At 44.8% G+C, this 26070-nt stretch overlaps 2 protein-coding genes across 3 annotated transcripts in view; both read right to left on the bottom strand.

Moving 5' to 3' along the window:
• Positions 1–12059, bottom strand: part of pparg (peroxisome proliferator-activated receptor gamma) — a 28542-nt gene extending 16483 nt beyond the window's left edge. Inside the window, exon 1 of the mRNA XM_076025352.1 lies at positions 11920–12059. Within this exon, the coding sequence (XP_075881467.1) occupies positions 11920–11971 (52 nt within the window). The 5' untranslated portion in view covers positions 11972–12059. The remainder of the gene's footprint in view (positions 1–11919) is intronic.
• A 5191-nt stretch (positions 12060–17250) lies between these two features.
• Positions 17251–26070, bottom strand: part of syn2b (synapsin IIb) — a 61213-nt gene continuing 52393 nt past the window's right edge. Inside the window, exons 8-13 of one of the 2 annotated variants that reach the window (XM_076025343.1) lie at positions 25754–25828; positions 24155–24257; positions 21357–21533; positions 20587–20653; positions 19236–20025; positions 17251–18672 (exon numbers count right to left, since the gene is read on the bottom strand). In XM_076025343.1, the coding sequence (XP_075881458.1) occupies positions 18519–18672; positions 19236–20025; positions 20587–20653; positions 21357–21533; positions 24155–24257; positions 25754–25828 (1366 nt within the window). In that variant the 3' untranslated portion in view covers positions 17251–18518. Of the gene's footprint in view, positions 18673–19192; positions 20026–20586; positions 20654–21356; positions 21534–24154; positions 24258–25753; positions 25829–26070 lie in introns of both variants that reach the window. The other variant, XM_076025344.1, reaches the window with a different exon arrangement.

Here is a 26070-nt window from a genome sequence, read left to right as displayed (position 1 = left end):
ACGGCAATCTGGCAGGCAGGTCCGGCGGGCTACTGTCATGGCAAGCCAGGCCTGTGAGTGAGTGTGCGGGCCAACGTTAACGGCAAGCGCCACTGATGTCTGCGTCTAAATTACTTTTTATTTCAGGTCGCTTTGTACGGGAAAAAGACGTTTCTCAGAGTCATAGCTAGCTGGCTAAGCTAAGGGCAGCACTGCCCTGGAAGGCTGCATTATAATCAATTTGCAATTATCATCAGAACATTTATAAAACATTTAAAAAAATATCCAAAACAAGAGGCTTTTTAAATAAGAAAAAATATATTATTTTTTTCTAAACAAGGAGACAAATTTGCTGAAATGATAAAAATACTTTGGAAAAAAAAAAAAAAAAAATCCACCGGCATCATTGTCATATTTTCTAAGGGTGTAGAAGGCTGCCTCACACACCTACACAGTAATCAGCCAAACAAAGAGAAAAGGCACAACGCTAAGAGTGTTTTTAGGAAGGGAGTCAGTGCAGAAGCCTAACAAAGGAGAAGGAACCTGCCCTGCTGCATTCAGGGGCACTGAGGCTCTTATCTATTCTGCTGGGATAAAAGAAAAACTAAGCTCCCACTCTAACAGCCAGACCTGCAGTGCTCACATTCCTGGGTTTCGTCTTGAACGCACCTTGTTGGAGAAAGCGCGCGTGCCACCGCTGTCACACTAAAAAGACATAGTTGCGTTACCATATTAAAATGAAGAAACCAAAAACAAAACCACATCGTATTAGCGGTGTCATAATGAGTGATAAGGCGCAGCTTTGGATAAATACATACCCTCTAGCAAAGAGGCAAACGCAAACGTTTGTTTAATTAATTAAGTCAAACAAACAAGTTTCCTTGGTTCTATCCAGTCAAAATAATTAGTTAAATTGTTTAGACAAAATATTATTAGAATTATAAACAAATCATTACATTTATTAAATAGCAAATAATTACTAAAAATCAAAGCTTAATCAGCAAGCCTTAATGACAATCACAGCTGACCAGCTTGTGTCTTCATGTGCATGCGCAGCACAGAGTCAAAGGACTGACAAGCGCGATCACTCAGAGCTACGTGACTTCCTGACCTCTTCAAGTAAAGCAGCACCTGCCGTGGAGATTGTGAGTAAAATGCGGCAGACCCAAAACCCCCTCCCAAAAAAAAAAAAAAAAAAAAAAATCAAAAGAGACAGTTTAGATTTTGAAAGATAGGTGGCTTGAGGACAAGGGACCTAGTTTTTCAAACATTCTCGTTGTAAGCTTCTACTGGGTGTAAACTGGAGCACACATGGTTTTGAGGAGGGTTGATTTTTTTTTTTTTAGCATTTTATTTCTTAGGGAGCTACACTGCGCATTTGAGACAAGAGCTAGTTTTTCAGATAGAATTTATGATTAAAAAAAAAAAACAAAGACAAAAGTTCCATCCAAAACTGAGAAATAATCAGACTTTTTATTTCCCTTGGTGCCGCACCTGCACAGGACAATTGATGGAAAACCAAGGGCGCGTTGTTTCCTCAACGGAAACTAGAAAGTGTCCTGGCGCCCTGTGAACAACCTGGCTGACTTACTCATCCTACCTCAAAGCCTGGCAGTGTGGGAGATGACAAAACCACAATCTGAGTCTGCCTGTCAAGGTTCTGACTAAAAGCTGCGGCGGCAAGATGGTCCGCCTCTGATTTCAGTCTGATTTCAACTTCCAGGGCTGTAGGAAAGTGAAGTGCTGATACAAATCAGGTGAACCTGAGGTCAGACAGCGGGGGAGGCAGCAGTTCTTCCAAACTGGCACTATTTGAAGAGAAGATGATTCCCCCCCCCCAGCGTTTCAGAAAGAGTTTCCTGTGATTATTTTAGCTGACGTTCATTTGCTCGTCGCCGTCTCAGTTTTTTACTTCCAACTCAGATCTTGCTTCGTAACTAACAAGCGTCGACCGTTTTTCACTTAAAAGGACAATAAACAATTTCTCGGTGCTAAAAGAGCGCAGCTGAGCACAGCACGCACACCAAAACAAAGAGGTCTTGCGTCCGCGTGCCTCTCTTCACGAGGCTCGTTTGTGAAGCAGCAAATATCGGCTGATCGAGAAAGGAAAATGGAGAGAGAGGATATCAGTATATAATGCTGCAAAAGTGTAAATGTTGAGTCAATGAGCCTCGCATGCTAACATTGGCTAAAGTTATGATGGATGTAACCCCTGTTCTGTTACCACACAATTCCTTTTGTGAAGTTCTATTCCTACAAAGCCAGTTAAAATAAAACTAAAGCACTTACGCAGTGTTGGACACAGGTCCGTCACTGATGGTTGTCCCCTTGGAAACACAACATGGTAGTTTTTGGGAATGGAATTTTACTCTTAGGATTTGGGGTTTTGTCGGTTATATCCAGCATTGTTTTAGCTAACATTAGCATGTATTTGTCGCGTGTTTCATGCTATTGGAAGCGTTTTCCGAGGTTTTGTTCTGATGAAATTCCATTTCGATGAAATTTCGGATAAAATCACATTTCCCCCCTTTATGATTGTTAGCCTTAGTGGCAGGGCAATGAGTTTGGTAAGAAAAGATAAGGGCAAGGCGCATGTCAGACAAAGTGGTGAACCTCCAGTGTCCTGATGATCAGAGGTGATTGGCGCTCACCACAGGCTTAAAGTAGAAACCGACTCCTGTTGCAAACACAGAAATGTGCTCATTATCAGATGTGGCAGTAGACTGACCTCCACGCTGAACCGTCCAATGAGTGATTCTAAGAAAGTTCTGTATGACTCTCACACCCACACACACACACACAAACACACGGCTGGTGACACTCACCCTGATGCGCCTCTTTCAGTCCAGTTTCAGTGGCTCACTGACCAAGTTGGGCAGCAGCGGCAGAAGAGACTGCAGAGTTACTGAGTGCATCTGCGTGTGTGCGTGTGTGTGTGTGTGTGTGTGTGTGTGACCCTGCTTTCCTCAGGAAGTGATGACCAATAGAAAGGGAACTACATACACACATTTTCGCAGCCTGACAGAGTCTGGGCTCAGCAGAAGTTCAGACAGCTAAGTATCATGTGGTCTCTCTATCTCTGCGCGCGTGCACGTGTGCGTGTGTGTGTGGGTGTGGGTTAGGGAAGGAGGCGGGGGGAGAGGGAGGTATATTTCTTTATGCCGCTAATCAATACATTCTTGTGTGTTAGTATTTCTAATGTCAGAACTGCGCCATTGAATTTTGCATTGAAGGTTTGTTTTTTGAACATGTTGAGTGCGCGTGAGAGTGCGTGCGTGCATGTGTGTGTGTAAGGTGGCAGACATGAAGTGCAGATGATTTCCTGTTGCTTCACTCTGACAGGCGACCTCCTCATGCCTCCCCAGTTGCACTTCTCTCCCCCTGTTCAGTCACTCAGAGTCGTGACAGGGGCGACGCTCACTTCTGCCTCGACGCGGCGCACATCCGTTTGAGAGAGAAAAAAAGGTTTAAAACCTTTTTTTAACCAAAATGTGAGAGTCCATCGTGCCCCGTTTAGCGGAGACAGGTGCCCCAAGGGGAACCTGTTAAAAAAACGAGGCATCCACATTAAAAAAGAACAGCGACAAAAGTGGGAAGCCTTCGATAAAAGACAGACGTTCCCTTCCTCTCCCGCTTTTCTTTCGAAACAGAAATCCACAGAAAAGACGAATGTGTGGCCAAACTGGAGAAGCGTAGATGTGAGACTCTCGGTCTGGTAAACTCTGACAGGAACCGCCGACAGCCACCAGGTTTCCTTCACAGATTTGTGAAAAACCTGAGGAGTATTTCAAAACGTGTAATCAAACCACATTGAACAGGATGATTGCGAAATGACTGTCTTTCCACTGAGTGATGTTGCACCGCAAGTGTTTTCTCCGCTCACGTATACTCATCCCAAGGCACATGACTATGGATGTTATCAACTTTATTTCCACCGCAACAGCTGCAATCGCCCTCACCAAACTACCAAGTAAGTTTTCTGTTATTTTGAAGCGCATAAGCAGTCACAGTTTCTGGAATGTCCTCTATTTCATTTCTCCTTGGAAATTTGGATGGACGGCGACATTTCTCTGCCGTTTCAAATCCGAGCTAGCAGCTCTGATTTGTGTCATGTGACTTGTAAAGGCTGGAAAAGTCGTTTTTTTTTTTTTTTTTTTTTTTTTTTTACGACTTTCAGTAATTGCTCAAAATATCACCTCAAGCCAATATAAATACAAATAAACAGTTGCTTTTGGGCCGACCTTTACTTTCCCAATTCCAAAGTTTACAGAAGCACCTTGTAATGGAAAGTCTCTGTGCTATGTGACACCATGTTTCCCGTCAGCTCAACAGAACCAGAAACACAATGGAGAGAGGATTTTTGGGAATTCCAGTCAAGAACCGGCTAAATTGTCATTACCGGTCTAGGTCAAACGATGAGGAACACTGCTATTTGACCATGACAAGCCATTTTAATTCAATGCAGCTCAACCGTGACGTTAGTGAACGTTTGCTACGTCAAGAGTTCATTCCACTTCTTTCACGATGAAAAAAGACCAAAACCACTTCAAACCAGCATAGAAAACTTTATTGCTAGTTAGAGGAAGTTATTTACTTCTTAGCGGGCATTAAAAGGGTTTTATGGAGACGCATCATCGCTCAAAGAAATACAAGGAAAAAGATGTTGATCTTTTCAATCTGGAAAATATGATACTTTAAAAATAGTTATGGTTGATCTTTTGAATATTTTAATGTGATATTAGAGCAAAACATATTTAATATCTTTCCTTAACATTCTTAAGAATGTGTGTTGTTATGTTGAATGTTAGCCGTATTTAATGTTAAGATGAGACTCTAAGGGTCTCTGGAGGACTTCATGGAAGTTACAGATGTATCCTAAACGATAGCACAAGATTTTCATATTTGGCAGAATCTCTCGTTGGGTCTGCTGCGGTTTGTTTGGCTAACGGTACCGCACAGTGAAATTCAACACAACTTTTAAATACTGGACTAAGTTTATTACTGGATCCTGTTTAATGACTGTTTATAATACAGTATCATAATCCACTTCAAAGTTTGACATTATTTTTTAAACTCCGTGGGGAAATTTGACATAATCCCAAACAAAGAGTTCAGGGGCAAGATGATATTTCTGTGAGCACAAGCACAAAGAAGCAAAGGGGACTTTAAACTTAAAATGAAGTACAACAGTGATTGATTCGTGAATAGATTATAATTATTTCTGCCACCCTTGTTCAGCTTCAGCTGTAACATCAGGTGATCACTGATCACTTGAGGAACTGGACTAGAAACCCTGCACCTTTTCTTTCCAAGATTAGACGGATCGTTTGAGAAGAATGAAAACAGCCACTGACATTGAGATGAGGCGTGAGGTCACGGCCTGGATGAGCTGACTCATACATACTTAATGCGTCATCACTACACGGAATGAGATCATCATAGATGTCAAGTGTTCAAAGACAATCGCTCCCTGCTTTGAGGACGTGTAAGAGTTGACACGAGGGCACACGCGGCGTGTCTGCTCCGGCTGTGACCACCCACTGGCAACGGCGCGGGAGGCACCGTAGGTGAAACAAAAAGGCAAACCTCAGGTACGGGTTCAAAATGTACCTGATAAACCGCAGACAGCGGCCCGACCCTCAGATATGATTCATCAACCGTAACGTTCTCTTTTTTTTTTGAAGAAATGGAATATGCGTTTCTGTATGAGACACAGACATGTTCTGTTAGCCACACAACAGTGTTTTCACAAGAACTGCCCTCAGTTTGCCATCGGTGGTTTTGCAAGCAAAATAGGTCGGGCGCGTGTTTTGGGGTTGTTTTTAAGTGGTGGTGACGGGACGAGAGCGCAGTGGCGCGCCATTAAAACATTGACATTTATTCATATTTATTAAAGTTCCTGTCCTCCATTACAATGACTTTACAAAGCAGCTGGACAGCTGAGTTATCCATCTTGTAAAGCTCTCAATTGAACTTTTTTTTTTCTTCAGCTGGTCAGAAAACGACAAGACCAATAAGCATCACTTGCAGAGGAAGACAAGACGTTACTCTGTTACTGGTGAAATAACAGGAAGCTGCTGCAGCAGCATGTAAACACACTGTGTAAATGCCTCAGTGGTGCTTATCTCTATCAGAAATGGAAAAAAACATCTCTGCATTAAAAGGTTAGACGGCACGTCCCAATGCCGAGATACACACACGCATTCCATTCACAAAGTTCGCCCAATCACCCTCAGGTTTGCTTTACTTTTTTCTCAACAGCTCAGCGTCGCATCTAACGACTCTTTCAGACTAAAGTGAACTGGTCACCTGACGTGGCGAAGACGACTTGCTGAAGTTCACAGAGTGTATCAGAATGAGACGGGCTGCTCTCAGTACCGATCTGCTGGAATTTTCATGACTGTTAGACGACTTTTTTGTTGACGTGTGAAACATTTCAACTGGTGCGTCAGTTTAACAGTGACAGAATGGGACTGTTTTAGTCCTGGATTAAAACAAATCTGTGAACTTTAAGACTTTAAGCCTGTCATCTGGTCACTGGCTTGAAATGGTTTGCAGAAGATTTTTTTTCACACCAGCCATGGTCCCTTTACGACGGTTGCCTGGAGCGAACACAGACGGGCCGGGTGGCCAGGTTATGTTTTAGCTATAACACGCTCAACACGACTTGCGTGTAAACAAAAGAGGCTAATCTAGCCATTCAATCGGGGCCCCCAGCGTTTGATCTCCGTCACATCGTTTAATTATCCATTGTGATGGGGGAGCTGACGTTGCCAGATTTACACACATACTCACACACACAAACACACACACTCTTTGCATGAGAACGCAGCTCAATGAGCAGCTCTCCGTGGAATGTAAATATGTTTCATTCTCAATAGTTACGACAACAAGCGCTTAATATCCTGAGAAATGTGTGCGTGTGCGTGTCTCATTCGCCGCCCCTTTGGAAATGAGTTTTAACAACACGTGTGGACATCAACCGTCCGAGGTTTGCTTTTAAATAGTTATGAGTTAATGGTTGATGGCTCTCTTGAGGCTGGAGAGGCGCCTCGGCTCGATAAGAAGGGGGGGGGGGGGGGGGAGGAGGAGTCTTGCAGGCTGTCAGGGCCTCTTTGCCGTGTTGTCACACTGAAAGATGAGTGTGTGCTAGAACAAAACACAACTCTGGGGCCACTCCCTCCATTTATAGCAAAATCAAAATCCGTCTCCGTCCGAAAAAAAAACACACAGGCTGGGCTACAAACACACACCTCTACAATGTGAGTGGCGTTGCATCACAGCCGTGTGGCCGTGAAGGTTGCCGAGAGGAGCGGGATGGCAGAGAGGAGCAGAACCGTCACCTCGGGTCAGTCACACCCGAGCTGACTCCCGCATTGGGAGTGAAGGGGGAGGCGCAGGGGTCCTGGGATGTCATATGTTTGCTGCCATTGTGTTTTGACAGCGCCGGGGAGTGAGAGGAGGGGAGACCAGTAGGAAGAGGGAGAGGTACCACTCTGAGGGAGGGGTCGTGCCCTGTTCCCCGAAGCGCGGAGGAAGAGACGGGGAGTATGCTGCCGTCCGTTGGGCCGGACAATCAGAAAACAACCCGTGACAGAACGTACAGTAAACACTCGTGCCGGGAATGGTTTAAGAACACGCACACACAGACCAAAATAATTTCCAGGAAAATCGCCTGGATGAGGGTTGAGGGAACAACCACCTTGGAATGTTCTCCCGCATTCTTCCCAATTTGAACGACGCCATCGCGAGGCATCATGAGGAGCATGATTCAGCACTTTTTTGTAGCAAAATAAACTGCGCTTTTATTGTACTTTATTGGGTACGTGGTGCTCAGGAGGTGCAGCTAATAAAGTGGCCGGCGAGGGTAATCTTTGCCCAGACGGAACACCTTCACTGGAAGCACTGCGGACCGACCGGTGATTTATCTTTTCGACTTTATCAACGTGAGATTTCGCTTGCCCAGGGTCCTGTTCTAACAGCAACGTTGTCAGGTGGAGTCGAAAACACATCGCTCTCACCCACGCACTCTTTCACATGCGTACAAATGTGTGGGAAAAGAGAGCGACGTGTGCCAGTGGCGCTCCGCCACTGCAGGTAGTAATGGACGCCGGCCGAGTGTCGTAACGAACTTTTGTGTCACTCGTCGGACGGAAGAGGCGAGTGATTCGTTCTCCGTGGGTTCAGAGGAGGTGGACAGTAGTTCGGGTCTGATTTCACATGACGCCCCCCCCCCCCCCCCCCATTTTAAAATGGCACTACGATGTTCGAATTGCAGAAGGAGGTTGGAAATGAAACAGGAACATATTTCCAAAGCTTTTGTTTCGTTCTGCAAAACCTTTTTCACCCATCTATTTATAACTGACCACCGCATGAAAAGGGCAGATCAGTTTTGCCAATAGGCGTCGTTGACTGGCCTGATGTGCGGTTGCTGTGCGGTTGCTGTGCGGTTGCTGTGTGGTTGCTGTGCGTAAAGGTATCTCACACCACTGGTTGCACCATATTTCCTGCGGTCTATGAATCTTCACCTGCCTCACTGGTAATACCACTGAACGCAAAATGGGACTTGAAACAAACAGTGAGGAGCGATACAGCTGGGTGGGTGACACGGAGATCCGCAGTCATTTTTTTATGGTTGGTTAATGTCAACAAGATTAACTTGATTTGTAAAAGAGAACTGCTGGCTTTGAGACGTGTCTGAGTTCGAACGAAGCAGCTCCGTCCGCACAATCGCAGTTGTCAAAACCTCCGACGATAAGACAGACCCCTCACAGGTCGACGACACTGAAAACAGTGATGTCATTTCCACCAGCCGTCAGCGACAGGTCGATTCACTCGCCTCCACTGGAGTTATTTTACAGCAATAATAAACAGGCAATCAAGCTTAGCCCTCCTGCTAGCAAAGTGGACTCATTGAACACTTTATTAGGTGCACCATGCTGGTACCGCTTATCAAACAAGGTGACCGGTGAGTGAGTCATTCGCCTCACATCAAGGATGCATTTTCCTCCGCTCAAACGCACATCACGGGATATTTTCCCTTTTTGGGTCAATTCTCTGCAAAATCTTGAGATGGATGTGATGTCGTGGAAAATGTTTGTGGACCAGCAGTTTATGAGACACTCAGACAATCCCGTCTGGCAATAGCAACCAACGTTCGCCACATTCAAAGTCACGTCAATCCCCTTTCTTCCCGACTCTAGATGCTCGCTTTGAACCACTTTTACGTGTCTAAATGCACCGAGTTGCTGCTGTGAGATTGGTGGATTGAGCCTTCGCTGGAGGAGAGTTTGGACAACTGCCGTAATTGTTCTCTGTTTGACACAAGACGTCTCAGGAAAGCTGAGTCTTAATCCAAGATTGTCAGATTGCCTCACCCCAGTTCTGTTCGGTGTCCTTCAGAGAAGGAAAATATGTACAGAAGCTCTGTCATCATTCTGCACACACACACACACGCACACACGCGCACGCGCGCGCGCGCACACACACACACACACACACACACACACACACACACACACACACACACACAGCAGTCACATTTTCCAGTATCAATGATAGTCTTTAATGGCGTGATAAACCTCAAATTTGGATAAAAACCAGATGGGCCCTGTGCTTATCTTGATCTTCATTTGAAATTCTGATGAGGTGTTAGTTATTATTAATTGTTGCACGATTTCAAAAGAGGCTCCTCAACATTGGTAAGTGATGAAGTCTAAGGTGTAAGAAATAAGTATAGCTGACAGGTGAGATGGGACGGACGTCCAATGCCAGAGCTTCTCAGTTAAATCATTGTTTTATCAAATCAAATAAAAAAAAATGGACTTTGATAAAGAAAAGCAATAAAAAGCTGCAATAAGCCCCCACTGCCTTTATGTCTTTTTCTTTCTGTATGAGATCAGCCGCACATCACATTCTGTTATTTAATATACTGTAGATGTTGACTTTCCACAAGTTTCATACGTAACTTTTTAAAGCTGCAGCAAAGTGTTACAAGACCGGCTCCTTCCAGAATTAGCAAAAATAAATAAATAAATAAAAAAACACACAGAGAAAATTCCTGCTTTGTTTTTGTTGTTAAATAAGAAAAATAAATAAATGATTATTTTCCTTCTGCAAAGTCAAAACAATCGAGTGTGTTGCCTGCAGAGGGCTAAACGCCGCTTTGGGAACATGTGAGCGACAACATAAACACGGCACGGTATCTGAGACACTCCTTTCATTTATGGCAAGAGAGCAAAGTCCAGTCCGTTGCCATCAGCCAGACAGGAGCGTTTACTACTACCACTCTTTAGGAACTAATTATATAATGTGATAAGGAATAATTCAGATTGGCGATTCGTTCCATGAATCCAGACTTAAAGCAAGATTACAATATGCACACGTCTTCAAGTGATTTTGGCAGGACTTTACCCAATGGGTGTAAATTCATTTCAGGATTTTTCCATCAACAAGCAATAAATACACACACCTTCAAAAGGTGCTCAAAAAATGAAAAAAGCCCCCCAAAAAGTAGCAATAGTTAGTAACACTTAGTATCACATGCAGTTTGAATGAAGTCGATAGGTTGCATAACTATTTGGTTTATTTATTAAAAGTGAATATTGACATTTATGGGGTAATTACTAATCAAACTTATTGAAAAATGCCCCGACCTCTCGGGCATTGGGAGGGCTTCATTTCTCAAGAGCCGCATGGACGTGTTTTAAAAGTAAGTCTTACATCTATCTGTGTCTAACGTCTGTCATCAATATCTAAATACAAAAGCAAGCCGTTTGAAAACTCCCTGCAGTGTTCACACAAGCCCCCCAAAAAACACAACAATTTGCCAAAAGGGGTTTGACAGTGAAATACCCCTTTAATTCAGAAACACTTTGCCTCCCTGAACATGCTGAAATTGACAAATCTCTGTTTTCTTCTAAGGGCATGTTTACAATAAAAACCTGCCTCACTTGACTGCTCTGTTATAAGGATCCGAATGTGTATTCTAGATTGTTGTGTTGTTTTGTCCGCCCCAACCCCCCCACCCCCAATTTCCCTAAATTACAATATTGTGGTAAATTTAATGCATGTGGAAACTGGCGATCTCCTCCCACAAATTTCTTCTTATCTTCGGTATTTATTTGCATCACTGTGGTTGGACGGGCTTCGTTTTCAACAGCTGTTGATTTCTCAACAGCAACGGACAATTCAGATGTTAGCAGTCCAAACAAACAGAACACCGATGCTTGTCGTGTTAACTGCTTTGCTTTCTTTGCCGAGCAGGTGAAAATCTACTAGTTTATATATCCATGTGTTGTCTGCTCACTTCAATGAACTTGTCATCACTGGGTTTGGATTGTGTCGTCTAAAAACCTTCAATTCATTAAAGAGTTTGAAGAGTGAATATTTTACACAAGATTTAAAAAACAACAACAACAACCTTAAAATCACAAATTAATCACAAACATCACCAAGTGGTATTGCCTCCACCTTCCCCCTCTCTACTTTCACCGGTCTGCAGTAACATTATAACACTCACAGCACAAACGGCAAGTTTTGCAAGTTGACCGTCAAATAATCTTTTTTTTTTTTTTTTTTAACCCTGGAACAATACGACCATCATTAGGAGCTTACATCAGCTGCCAGTGAAACTACTCTTGCGTCCCCCATTTGCTGAGTCATGGCCCAACACTTTGCAGGCGGCTCGAAAAAAAGAAGAAGAAAAAAAAGAAAAAGACAGAACTGGCTGCAAAGGGTTGTGCAATATCTAAACAGCCCTCACATGACACCGAGAATTGGACATGTGGAATGACTGCAAAGAATATGTAATAATATACTAAATAAAAAACAAATAATAAAAAAATGGATTATTGTCCCAAGCAGTGTTGATCGGTGTGGAGTGCGGCAGACCGTCAGAGGCTGACCTGGGACGGTGTTGGCTGGTGGGCGAAGACTCACCTGGGAAGCTGTGATCACTGGGAGGGTTAGAGTCGCTGCCTGCCGTTTGCATGTCAGACTGTCACTGTGCGGCCAGCACGCACACTGAGGAGCGACACCTGACTGAGAGCCAGCCCTCTGACCGCATCACCACCCCTCAGAACCCCCCTCCCCCCCTCCCCCCACACATCAGCATCTATATTCGCCCCTGGACTCGCCGGAGTTGCCCACCTCCGGTCAATCTCAACAGCCACGACTTCACTTGATTGGATGAGATGAGTCGAAATCTTCCGTGGAGATTTGTACTTGCCGATTTTACTTATTTTATTTTTATGTTTTATTTTATTTTATTTTATTTTAAGTGTATTCATACAGTTAGCTTTACTGCTAGTTTTGCTTTGCTGTTGATCGTGATAGTGAATTTTGACAGCCGAGCGGCGGCAGCTCGCAGCCTCGCCGGCCAACAGTTAATCCGCGGCGGGAGGTGACTGACCTGATCGCTGCTGCTGCTGCTGCTGCTGCTGCTGCTGCTGGCGCTCTCAGCACAGACACAGCCCGGCGCTGTTCGTCCGTCCGTCCGTCCGTCAGTCCGTCCGTTTTTCTGCTCTCACGAAGGTCGGCGCTCGTCGTCCCCGAAAGTTACGCTTGCGGTGCCTCGGTCAGCCCCGGTGGTTGGCGTCGTGCCGGAGTCAAGCGGACAGGTCTGTTTGCAGCGGAGGTCTGCGGTTAAGCTGCTGCTGAAGCCGCTTGCTGCAGCTTCTTCTCCCCTCCCCTCCTGTCAGCGCAGCCGCCCAGTAGTCCCGGGCCCGCACAACACAGGCATCAAATTACCCACCGGGAGTTGCTCCGAGTGTCTCCATGTGTGGTTGCCCTCAGATATTCATCATATTATTGAATTTGATTTTTTTTTTTTGAAAGTTCTTCTTCTTCTTCTTCTTCTTCTTCTTCTTCTTTTAATAACTGCTTTGCAGTTTTTGGAAATCAAAATTTGACTCATTCACCCCCCCCACCCCCGTTTCTGTCTTTAATTGTGACTTTAATAAGGCAACAATTAAAGACAGGCAAACGTCCTCTTAACCCCCAGGGAGACATGATATTAATTCAAGAAATCTTTGATTGACCAGAGAATTTAAATTTCTTCTGTTAAACCATCTGAGAGTTTGTCACATCTTTAGCAGTATAGGTTGATATCATTATCAATTGTGCCAAAATAACCACATTTAGTTAATGCTCGGTACTGCCTACTTTTATTCAAAGACATTAACTATATAATGAGAATTGTGTAATGCCCTTTAACCGCAAATCACATGCAGGACATATATTTTTGCTTCGTCTACTGTAAAATCTTACAAAACTCAAAACTGCTGTGAAAATCCTAATTGCTCTGACTTTGTTTTTTTTTATTATTATTATATTATGAAGCTTTTGAGTGGACAGAGGTTTCTTTTTCGACAGACAAAAAACAGCTACGTTCATGTGGTCAGCAGTACGCCAGCAGGGTCAGATAATCTGAGATAACATCAGGGAACACTGCAGAAGCAAGTTGTCTCAGATCTAATCTGACAAGAAGCTTTGTGGAGAAAGGCAATGAAGCTTCTCCTCCAGCCTGTCATGGAGCGACAGCTTGTCTCACTCGCTGAGTTATTGACAACACACACACCCTCGTCCGTACGCTGCTCAGCCACTTAGTCAACTAATGATGATTAATGGGGTCACAACAGCCAGATCTTATCTCAGTCACGTTTACGTCCTGCACACTTTTGACCAACGTGTGGTGGACTTGATCTACTCGGAGGCACTTTTGCGAAGAGGTTATCTGCTCCCTCATAAAAGCTATCGTTTGGATTTTGGCTTGCTGACGGTTGATGCCGTTTGAGGTCAAACTCTAAAAAGTGGCAACTACTGACTCATTTAGGAAGGTTTTCTTCTAATATATCAAATCAAATATCAAAATATTCACATCTAAAGACCGATTTTTGTAATGCATCGCGGAGCTTTAAGTTAGGATTAACTAAACTGTGAACTTTAACTGATTCAATTAGTTTTAACACAAATTTTTTTTTACAATAACTGATCTTATAAATAAATCAGGCAAAAGGATGACAAACCTGCACACTGTCAAAAAAAAAAAAAAAACACACAAAAAAAAAAAAACCTACAGCCAAATTTGCAGGACGTAGGCGGATGAACATGATCGGGGCAGCCTTAATCAGCAATGAATAAGCTTTGTGTAGAGCTGCAATATCGTCATATCAGTTTTATTTCCTGCAAGACACTGTGTGTCATGTTTTAATGAAGTTAGTTTTATGATGAGTCAACAAAATGGTAAAGTTCTTCTCACTTCCCTAACTGTGATCAGGAGGTGTATGGTGTGTCTTTTTCTGTATTTAGTAGGATAGGATGTAATTTCTAACTTTTAAAAAAAATCCTGTTGTCATTCTCTTCTCGATTTTATTATCATCAAACAAGACCAGCCCAGGCTCTCTGGTCAGTGGATCTCTCATCATTAATCCATTTGGCAAACACAAATACTCATGTCTACAAATCTGCTGGTGATGTTAAACCATATCCTGACCGTGCTTTCACTGCAGACTTGCAGTCTATGGAGAAATGATCATGTTCCTGTTTTTTTTTTTGGTCAGTGTCAAATGACCAGACCTTCAGCTCAAGTGATGCCGAGCAGATGACAGAGTAGCAGAGTAAGCAGGTAAAAAAAAAAACAACATACGCCTGATAGTTGTTAATGTAAAACATCAAGTGTTGTATTTTTTTTTAATCTGCCTTCACTTTTCGCCACATTATATATATATAATATGACAGGAAATAGATTTAAAATGATCTATGTTATCATGCAGTTTATTCAGTATTTTTTTGTAGAGTATGATAGCTGTTAAGACAACTAAGTTTTTTGTGAGAGCGTTAACTTTTAAAGAGTTTTCTCGCAACACCTACTTTTGCAGTTTGGGAGTATTGCAGATAATACAGTTTTTAAATTTTATTTATTTAAACGCGAGAAGGCAGAGGAAACTTCAATTCTGTGGCGGTTTTTCACATGGAGAAGAGTCCTCCCCACCCGGAATGCCTCTGTGCTGATCAACTCACAGGAACAAGAATGACGCCCCTGAGAGTTTTTGCTGCCCCAAACAAAACGCAGCAATATTTTCTGACTGTTTATACATTAGAACCCCGGGGGACAGAAACTCTGCTATCGGAATATGTTCACCATGGGGTTTCCACAGGACTCTTGGTCCCTGTCACAATTCTGTACTTGCACTATGAAGAAGCGCTGACGTGTCAGGAGAAGATCAGACTTTTCACAAGATCTGATTTCTTAAACAAAAAAGGACAAATCTTGACTCACTTTACCTTCCATTTTTAAACATGTCAAAGCAGCAACACCAGCACACAAACCGGATATTCTGGTGTTTAGCCATTGAGAATCATCGGCCTTTCCCTCGCCAGTCCTTTACTCCCATTCCGGGTGGGATGATCACCAGGACAAACAGGCTTTGGCTGATCAAGGCTTGCACTGGTGCATTTCAGCCGCCTACGTCCTCGTCCCTGTGAACAATGGTGATGGATGTTTTGCCACACATCTCCACTCGCTGGCCATCTGAGAACAGCGTGTGTTTCATCATGTGCATACAGAGACGTTGGGGCAATAACAGGGTCTGGAGTCCACTACTGCTAAGGCTTCTCTCATCAAAACACTCTCATTCATTCACTACTGGCGCTAATAAGGGTCACTGGGGGCATAACACAATCCTGTATACTGACATTGTGTCATCAATGTCAGTATACAATCCCACTATCGGTTGTATTAATCTGCAGCAAACAGAGACCTAATTAAAGTGGCATTAAGCCATAACACTTGTGAAACAATATAGAAAAGATACTTGTCATCAAGGGCCAGCCACTTCCTACAAGCTCGAAATAGTGTAGTGCAGCACATGCGAAGGTATACGGTGCCATCTGCTGGTGTGATTGAGCTAATTCAACCTTTACCCCACACAAATAAGATAATAATAAAAAATAATTACCTAATAATCATCATCATCATCATCATCATCATCATCATCATCATCATCATCATCATAACAACATGCCTGCATATTTAACATACATGTGAAAGGAAAATGATGATGAGAATGATGATAATTACATCGTAATTAAAAGAATCAAACCTTCATTTCAAAAACGAAAAGCACAAACACCATCACGGCCCATAATATAACGAATCAGTGGAATGATGGAACCACATCTTTATTAACTTTAATCTGTACAGAGGAAGAAAAAAAAACCCGGATCATGCAAAGCAGTATTGCGTTACAAATAAAAACACAATACGGAAAATATAAACAATAAATATACTCTACCATAAATATGGAACCTCAAAAATATAAATCAATCCATCGACTTTACAAAAAATAAACTCCTGAGATGACAAATACCTACATACATACATAAATACATACATACAAATACAGTATGTTATCATTTACTTGCAACATAGTACTGGATAAGCAGACAGGTTGATATGCAGCTTTTAAGTGTATAGATATATTTAAATGTATTTTTTTAGTTTTATTTTACCCATATGAACACAACTAAAAATGACCAGTCGTGTACAGTCCAGGTTCCTTTCAGTTGATTCCAAACAGACTTGTCCATGAAGTTAGTAGATTCTAAACCAGCGACAGTGGTGAAAAGCAACCTGGAAAGCGGCCACTAGGGGGAACCTCTAAGTAAATGTACCGGAGAAGGCGTTAATCGCATACACAGGTTCTGTATGTATAGTGGTCACATCTTATACTTATGCTAGGGTGACAGCGCTCAACAGTCAGGTCGAGGTGTTATTGCACTACTGTCTCAATGTCTTTTCATGAGAGGAATCAACGAATTACAATACTGTTGATAGATCTACACAGAGGTGAAACAAGAGATCACCAGTCACAGCGACAGACACGCGTCGTCTAACCCGTCGAAATGCATCCGGCTACTTTTCTTTATCAAGTATTTCATTTTATAAGTCTGAACCCCAGCGCTTTCAAAACTACAACTGCTGCAGCCCATCTCGATCATAACACCCATCTGAAACACATGCCAAACTCAAAAGCATCCCGATGTAGTTATTTTCAACTTTAAAACTTTTTAACATAAACGTTCAACAAAAAGGCAGATGCCGAACCAAACACTGGTGGGCAGCCGGGAAATAAACAGTCCAGAGGATTTGCTTTGCTATTGGCTGCTGTAGTTACGGGGAGAGTGGTCTGTTGATGCTGCCACTGTAACCTTGGTTTTTCAGCCCGGCACCCTCTTTTAGGAATACACCTGTCTTTTGTAAGTTAGTAAGTTAGCTTCCAACAGTGGAACAAGAGGCGTCGATGTCTGCAAGTGAAGTGTAGATGTAAAGGATGGCATGCTACTGTGTGCCGGGCAGGCAACCTGAGTGATACGGTCCACCACCATGCCAGTAGGGGTCGCTAACTCTCCCACTTACAAGTCAATGGCTGCTAGCGCTGCTTTAAGTAACACAATGTATTTCCAGGAGTAAACGACACGGGTCTGCGCAGCTAACAAACGTAGCTGCGTGTCGAAAACATGTTCACGATAAGGCTACAACATCTAGAGCGAGAGGGAGGGGGAGAGATAGAGAAGCGAACGGAGGGAAAACTCAACACTGATAGAGCTCCCCACTGATCCGAAAGTCACACCGAGCCACTTGGAGGAGCCATGCATAACGAGTAAACACAGAGGAACGAACTGGCACACACACATATCCAACTCCCTCACGAGACAATCAACTTCAAAGGCCTGTAGCTGAGGAGATAAAAAGGGACGAGCAAGTAATGAGCCGGTGGCCACGGACTGCAGACACAATGGCTGCACCCCAGTACCGCCCCCACAAAAAATACTTCACTTATTGTCCAGAACAGATTCACTCTGTGGGAGGTGGGGGGGGGGGGGGGGGGGCGGGGGGTGCACAATCAAATCAATCATAGCAACAATAATAATATGAGCACTGAATGAAAGAGTTAAGTCACTGACAAAATCTCACTGAAACTGCTGTTTTTTTTTTTTTTTTTTTTTTAATATACTTGGCTTGAATCCCTTTATAGTTATATATCTTTTCTATATACTGTATATATGTCTATACAGCAAATACTGTATGTACATTCCATCTGTAGTCAACATTATAGTTCTACTATCATATACTGTGAAGTGTGCTCTGGGAAAAAAATAAATTCTTTTGAAATTCTGCTCTGTTCTATTCTGTTTTATTTCTATTCTTTTCTTTTCTATTCTGCCCAATGTGATGACATAACTCGTTCACCCCAGTTATTGTGGCGAATGCGGCGGCATCATTAGCCGTTTTGTGCGACCCAGCAGGCCCCACTGTTACACAGAGAAGCTGTAGAGGAGAGGAGAGAGGGGGGGGGGGACTGCGGGGGTGGGGGTGGAGGGAATACAGTACAGTTAACACACAGAGTTTACTCTCAGACTGGTTCACATTTAATGTCAATCGAGCCGTCACCGGCCAATAGTAAAACGGGGAACATGTGGAAGGGGCGGGTTAATCTCTCGGGGGGGCGGGGAGGGGAGGCTGACTACAGTTTTGTCTAGTCGGAAAAAAGGCTGGCGAAGGACTTCCGGAGGTTGCGAATGGTCTCGGCCTTGGCCTCGTCCTGGCCGTCGCCTCCGGAGCTCGAGACCCCGCGGAAGAAAGAGGAGTCGCTGAAGGCGTTGAAGGCATTGGTTAGGGACTGGGACTTACTGGGGGAGGGCGGAGGCGGAGAGAGAGAGAGCAGGTGGGGTGGGGTGGGAGTCGGGGTGAGTACGGCAGGGGATGGGAGGGGGGGGAGGAAGGAGGGAAGGGATGCAGGGAGAGGTGAGGGAAGAGGGGGAAACAAACAGGGAAATGTGTAAGAGGGCCATCACACAAAGTCTGCACTAAGATGTCAGACACTTAATCATTGCGTACATATACTATATAAATACACCGTGTTTTGACGTGATATGATAGCGTGTGTCTGTGTATTTTCAACAGCTCAGTTACTGTAACTTTTTCTGCGAAAACTCTGTTGTATGACACAGTTATTACCTGAAGTGTTCTAAACCTGAGCTCACAGAATGTCAGTGGAGTATAAAGTAACAAAGACAGCACACATTTCTATCAAATCTGGGCGGGATTCTGCAGTAACTACATGTTGTTTGCTGCTACAGAACATGTACAGTAGATTTCAGAATTTTCTGAACAATTTATTTGGAAAATGTGATTTTCGACCCATCAAACCTCATGTTTCTGCTGAGGGGGGTGTTGATGGTCTGGCTCTTACTTCAGCAGAGGATGGCCCTTTTGCTGGGAGGCTGGCTGCTCATCCCCGGGGGCCTGGGCCTCGGCCGGGGCCCCGGCTTCTTCGGCAGGGCTCTGCTCGGCCGAGGGGGAGGCAGGCTTGGTCTGGGCCGGGGCCTTGGCCGGGGACTGGGCGGCCTGGGCGGCGGGGGCCGCGGCCGGAGCAGCATCTGAAGCCTGAGTGGGCACTGCCGCTGCTACTGGGGTGGGCTGGGGTTTGGGCGACGCTTTGGAAGGAGGCGGGGTTTGCGGCTTTGGCTGGAGCTGCGGCTTGGAATTCCGGCGCGCGGGCGGGATGGGCTTGGCGGGCGGTGTGGGTTTGGGGGGCAGCTCCTTGGGTTTGCCGGGGGCAGCGGACGGGGAGCCCTGAGGCTGGGGCTTCGGCTGCTCCGTGGTGGGAGCCGAGGCTGGGGGGGAGGCTGCGGCCGGAGCCGAGGCGGGGCTTGCGGATGCTGCTGCCGCTGCCGCCCCTTCTGCTTTGGTGGCCGGGGAGGTCGGAGCTGCTGCAGCTGCCTTGGCTGGAGATGATGGTGAGGCTTTGGCAGGGGCTGGGGTGGAGGTAGAACCTTGGTCTGGCTTGGTAACAGATGGAGCCCTGGTCATCGGGGGAGGCCTCGGCACCGGGGGCTTGTTGACGGAGCCGGCCCTCTGGACCGGGCCCGGCTTCTGAGCCGCACCTGCAGCTGGTCTCTGGGCCTGGCTGGGCTTCTGCTCAGGTGCTCTCTTAGCCGACTCTGTCGACTGATCCACACTCTGGGATTTCACCGGTGCACCTGATTTAATGGAATGAGATGAAGACACGCATATTTACGCGGTTGGAAAAAAATGTTTTACTTCAAGTGAGGAAAGTCTTCTAGCAGAAACACAGCGTGTTTTAGCATTAGCATTAGCATTTCAACTTATTTTATAAGTTCAAACGACCCAACCACGATGGTAAACAATTGAAGAGATCACGCAAAAATAAAAAAATAAAAAAATGAAAATAAAATAAGGCTGTGCATGTTTACAGTGACACCAGCAGAGGGCGGTAGATCATCGGTATATCGGAACGCCGGACTGACGATGAGTAGCAAGTGTTTTCATTTTAACCTACAACGACATAATGTGAAGGGGGGAGGAGGAGGGGCTCAGTATGTGTATAAGTCATAAGTTAATAAAGTAAGGGATGTTCATACTATAAACATTGCAATCTCCCTGTCATGGGTGAGATAATGGACTATTTTGCCCACTAAGGGGCGTTGTCCACACTAGTTTTAGAGGTTCCCCCCCTCCATAGTTGCTTTATAGCTCCAGTGGAAGCACATGCGTATCACAACAGACGGTGCTAAGACAACCTTGAGGTTGAGGACGCTGGCCTGATGTCCTGTTGGGGTCTGCCACTCCCTCCTTAGGGGCAGCACTCTGGAGGCAGAAGACAGACGAACAAAGCAGCAGAGAGTGAGGATGAGGGGAAAAATATTTTCTGTGAATTGATAGTAGCTAATTCGAGACACAAGACCAAGATTTGGAATCTCGCTTGTCTCGCCTATTTATATATATATATATTTTTTTTCGGATTTGGTGACAAAAGCAGGAAGTGCATTGGTGAAGAGGGGTGAAGACTGCAGCAAGGTGCTTTTAAAAGCTTCAGCAACAGACAAACGCACAAGAAAAGCCCGGGCTGCCAGCCTTGTCACTGCTAAAGAGATTAGCGTGGATGCTGCAGCAACAGCAGCGTTGGCAGGGTGGCATTGTTGCGTGAAAAGAAAACAAAGAGTGGCACTCAAGTTTGTTTTGTTGAGTGGAAACAATGTTTGTGCCTTTCTGCCAAGTTGCTTTGGAAAGTCTTCAGTCAAAGACACAGGCGACTTCCTGTGATCCAGTGTGGTTTACCTGCTTCGTCGTAATTAGTAAAAAAACAAAACGTGATCAGTCTGGATGAATCTGACGGGAGCTTCATCCAATTACTTTCTTAATCTGTTTTTTTAGACAGAGCATCAAGGCTCTTTATCTGATTAAACAGAGAGAACAGATTTAGGAAAACGTTGTACTTGGCAAGTGGATAAAAATGTAGGCCTCCTGTTGTGAATCCACGGGTTCAGCTTTAATTTCGGGCCGCGTCTACCTGTTGAGGCTGCACGGTGGTCAGCTTCTGGCCCTGAGGGGAGCGAGCGGGCGAGCGGGAGACGCTGGAGGACCTGGCAGCCAGCGCCTGGTTTATCCGGGCCAGCACCACCTCCGAGATGAGCTGCCGGTCCTCTGCCTGGTGTTCGCCGATCAGTGGCATCGACGAACCAACAACCTGCATGGGGGAAGAGAGAGAGAGAGGGAGCGAGAGAGAGAGAGAGAGAGAGAGAGAGAGAGAGAGAGAGAGAGAGAGAGAGAGAGAGAGAGCGCAGTCATGCTAAATTTTGCTGAAAAGGTCGATTAAGTAAATTCTTACTGATCCAGAGAGAGGGGGAAAAAAGTTTAAAAGTTAAAACATCTAATTGACTGTCAGCACTTCTCACTTCTGAAGTGGTTTCACAATTTTGTTTGCTGCGAACTGACTGGGCGTCCTACTATTTTGGGGAGCAGATTATGATGGTTTTGTATGGTTTATTCTGTATGGGTTTTTTGCTTTATCATTATTCTATTTTACTTTGTGTGCAGCGTCAATACACCAGAATTCCATTCGGAATGAATACGCCAGTATATTTTTCATGACAACAAAGTTATTCTCTCCTATTCTAATGTGTACGTGCGTTGTGAAACAAGTCAATATTGCACTTTGGGAGCCGCAGCATTCTGCTGGGATAAATCCTGCAGCAGACCGAGCGGGGATGAAATTGAGGTGTCAGCTTAAAAAAAAAAGGTTCAACCAACACCATTTCGAATGGACATCCACCTGGCAATTATATAACCCGACCCACAACACTTTTCCCGTGAAGATGACTCACAAACCTACTGATTACTGCTGAACTCAGTCTGATCGTTTGAAGAGAGTCGAAGTCACTGCGGTTCCCGAATCATGGTCCCTCCCTTTGGCAGTCAAAGCAACTTAAAAAATGAAAAACAGAACTCCGTCATACCAGACGTCTGCGCCCACTGTGGCCCCCTCCTGCACAACATCTCCACGGTGGGCCATCTCACCCGTTTACACGGCGGTAGACCTCAGCTCGCCACACTTTGACTCAGCCCCTTTAGTCACTGTTGCCCGCTGCTTGTTGTTTTCCCAGTGTTTTAAACCTCCACCTGATTAAAATAACAACATCTCTGCTGCTCTGTTGTGACCGGCAGGCACTGACTAACAGAACTTTTTCCACTGACTCGCCTTTCAGCACTTGTGCTGTATCATTGTATGAAATTTGTTTTGTTTGGTCCCGGCGGTGAGAAGCGTAAAGCAACACACAAATGTGTCGTCCAGTCTGACGCCAAAACCCCGATCTGAGCGAGAAAGAGCCTCGCTGTCTGCATAATGCAACAGGCTGCGAAGCCAAGTGTAGAAGGTGATTGATTCGGCTTCACTTTTGTTTGACTCGGCCCGGCCTCAGAATATTTCCATTGCTTTGAGGTTAGCGTGTTTGTCTCCAAACGACCATCGGCTTTGATTTACATCTTTGCGGCACCGTTGCATTGTCCCCCGTGAATAATGCTTACCGCTCCGACGGAAGTCTGCGCCGCAGGCCTAAACTTGCACGACGCCCGCTGTTTGCCCACCTATAAGGCTCTGCTTTTGTTGTGCTGCGGGGGAAACAGCTGGGAAAGTACTCTATTAAATCGTCGTCTCAGTTAGGTTGTGCCTGCCGAGGCTCCACGATGACAGCGGTTATCTACTACCTTTGTTCACAGTTTACGGTCTCATATTTTACCCTTTTTCAGATTGTTATTTCATGCTGGATTCCACAGGGACAACACTAAACGCTTCGGGTGGTCTGACTCAGGGGTGTTGCCGCTAAAGTAGGAGAGCTGGAAGTGGCTTTTCTGATATCACAAAGGGCAGATTTCCAGAACGTTTTTTTTTCAGCATGCGCACTTTTCCTCAAGCACAGCAACAATGGACTTATTCCATTTCTCAGAAGTTAACTAACCCGGTAGGGAGGCATGATATAAGCCAGACACACTGTGGCCTCTTGGGGCAGCGACACTTGTAAACAGAACGCGTGTTTGATAACTTATTTTTCCCAGACTGTGTGTTTTATCACACACTTTCCGACCAGAAGTTATGGACTGGCTCTCTCATTTATGGATTTTTTTTTTTTTTTTTTTTGCATAATATGAGAGCTCGATAAAACCAGTTTCCTCTACAAATCCTTGTTACTGCCGTGTCTTGGCCTTGAAAATATTTTTTCTTGGTCTAATTCTCCAGTGATCTCTGTCTGAACATGAGCTTTTCAATTTTTTTCAACTAAACTATTTTGCGGTCTGAATTGGGCCTATGGAAGTATCTCAAGTTGCAGTAAATAAATCAACCAGTTAAGAAGGATAACAACTGGCAAACATCCCTTCATCACTACTTTGTTTGCAATTAATTGTCTACTCACCACCATTTAATCTACCTAATTTAGTTTGTTTGGACGGACCGCTCACAGTCATTTCGGATCATTACGCGTTAATTATTAGGGCGCTAATGTGTTTTTCGGTTTAAGTCCAGCCAGTGTACTCTCAGCCAGACAGACACCCAAGGCCCCCGTGGTGTAAATTAGGCCACGCGTGCTAAATTTAAAAACCCAAAGACCTCATCAGTGCTCTGACGAAACACAACCCCCCACCGACAGGCTGATCCCAACACTGCGAGTGATGCCAAGCAAAAGGCAGGAATCAGCAATTAGAGATCCACGGACTCACAGCTGCTCACCCGTACATTCTGACTCAACCGCCTGCCAAGTGTGCGATGCGGTGAGCACCAGGTGTCTGGCGTTTCCTCCTCCTCGCCACGCTTACCTCGGTGATGTAGTCTCTGCCGTCTTTGCCACAGATGGCTTTGACGGCGCAGACGTCCAGCCCTCCAAAGATCTCGGAGCAGGCGTCAACCCACTGCTTGTACCTGTCGGATAAGGGGAGCTCAATTAGATCCACTGCAGGGGAGCCACGAGGCGCAGACGGGAAAACTGACAACCGCAGTCCTGACGGTTTCCTGTGCCAGATGTATAATAAGCGATTTGCTATGCTGCTGCCACACAGGTCAGAGTCAGAGGTTGAGTCACCCTCTGACTGCCGAGGGTGAAATCTTTACTAGATTGAGTAGATTCTTCTTGGCTGGGCAAGTAAAGTTAAATAGCTCTTTATACTATTAATAGGAGTAGCTTTACAACAGTGGTTCCCAACTGGTGCAGTCTCAGGACCCACATATTTTCCAAAAATAAAAACGCAAGCTCATATTCCATCATATATAGTAAATAAATTATTGAAAGTATTGAATTGAATTGTGGGAAACACAGTTGTGCAGCGGTTAGCACTGTCACCTCACAGCAGGTTGAGGGTTCGATTCCAGGCCTGGGACCTTTCTGTGTGGAGTTTGCATGTTCTCTCTTTGTCAGCGTGGGTTCTGTCCGGGTTCTCTGGCTTCCTCCCACAGTTCGAAAACATGCATATAAGGCCAATTGGAACCCCATTCTTTTGCCCGTAGGAGTGCATGCAATGTTTGTTTGTCTGTTTCTCTATGTGGCCCTGCGATGAACTGCCGACTTGTCCAGGGTGACACCCTGCCTTCGCCCTATGACCACTGAGATAGGCTCCAGCAGACCCTGTTAACCCTGAGCGCAGGACAAAGTGGGTATTGGAGATGGATGGATGGAATTTAATTGTGTGTCCTGCCAAATGCCCAAAAATGTATCTATAAATATTTATGTATTTTAGAATCCCTTTAAAAAAAAAAGTGGAAAAGAAGCTCCACGGCCCACTTTTGGGCCACGACCCAAAAGTTGGGAAACGCTGCTTTGCAACATTGTGTCTGAGCAAATGAAGGCTTCCACACCTGCCTGGGGTGTTGCAAGACAATTGGTGAGACAACTGAAAACAACTTACTGCTTACTGCCTACGGTGGGATGTAGTTTTAGTTCCAAACTCACCGTTAACAGTTTGAGTGCATGACTGCATCAGTGCAGACATGGCGCTTTCTGACCTGACAACAAACTTTAAACCAATTGTGAAGCAGTTTCCCCCCATCGATTGGTGTCTTCCCCTTTCCAACTTTCTCTTTCTGCTCAGTCCGTTCCGAAATGTTACAATGAAAAAGTCGATAATCTAAATTTTTAATAAGATGGAGTCTTACTCGTTGAAATAACACATGAGATGTTTGAGACGTCCTGTTATGTAAACATGAACACAGTGCACGTTAAAAATCAAATAATGGCGTAGCAACAGTGCATTTAGACTGACTGTCACGTCTCTTGTGTGTGTGTGTGTGTGTGTGTGTGTGTGTGTGTGTGTGTGTGTGTGTGTGTGTGTGTGTGTACATGTGACTAATGCTGACATAACACAAGGGCGACATGTGTGGCGCCAGGGCCATCTGAGTGTCACTAATGTGGGCAGGCTGCTCACTTGTCAGTCATGGCTACTTGTTCCAACATGGCAGATCCGGTGTTGCTCTTCCAATTACCAGAGATGGATGTCCGCCTGCAATTAGAGGAGCAAATTGACTGTAAAAAATTATGGAGGACATCAACCGTCACTTTTACAAATAATAAACACAGGGAAGGAGGTTTTAGACAGAGCGAAGCAGAAAAGTTTCAGTTCCAACTTTGGCCCGAAACTCTCGACCTGGTCGTGAATGCAACGTGACCACTGAGGTCTAAATGCTGAGAGCTTGCTGCACCATCTTAGAAAGTTACAATCTACAGTGTTTTCAGTGTTATGTA

This window comes from Nelusetta ayraudi, unplaced genomic scaffold (genome assembly GCF_046127955.1).
Source record: "Nelusetta ayraudi isolate G7.1 ecotype Tasmania unplaced genomic scaffold, CSIRO-AGI_Nayr_v1 ptg000017l, whole genome shotgun sequence".
NCBI lineage: Eukaryota > Metazoa > Chordata > Actinopteri > Tetraodontiformes > Monacanthidae > Nelusetta > Nelusetta ayraudi.
This window is presented reverse-complemented; position numbering and strand designations above follow the sequence as displayed.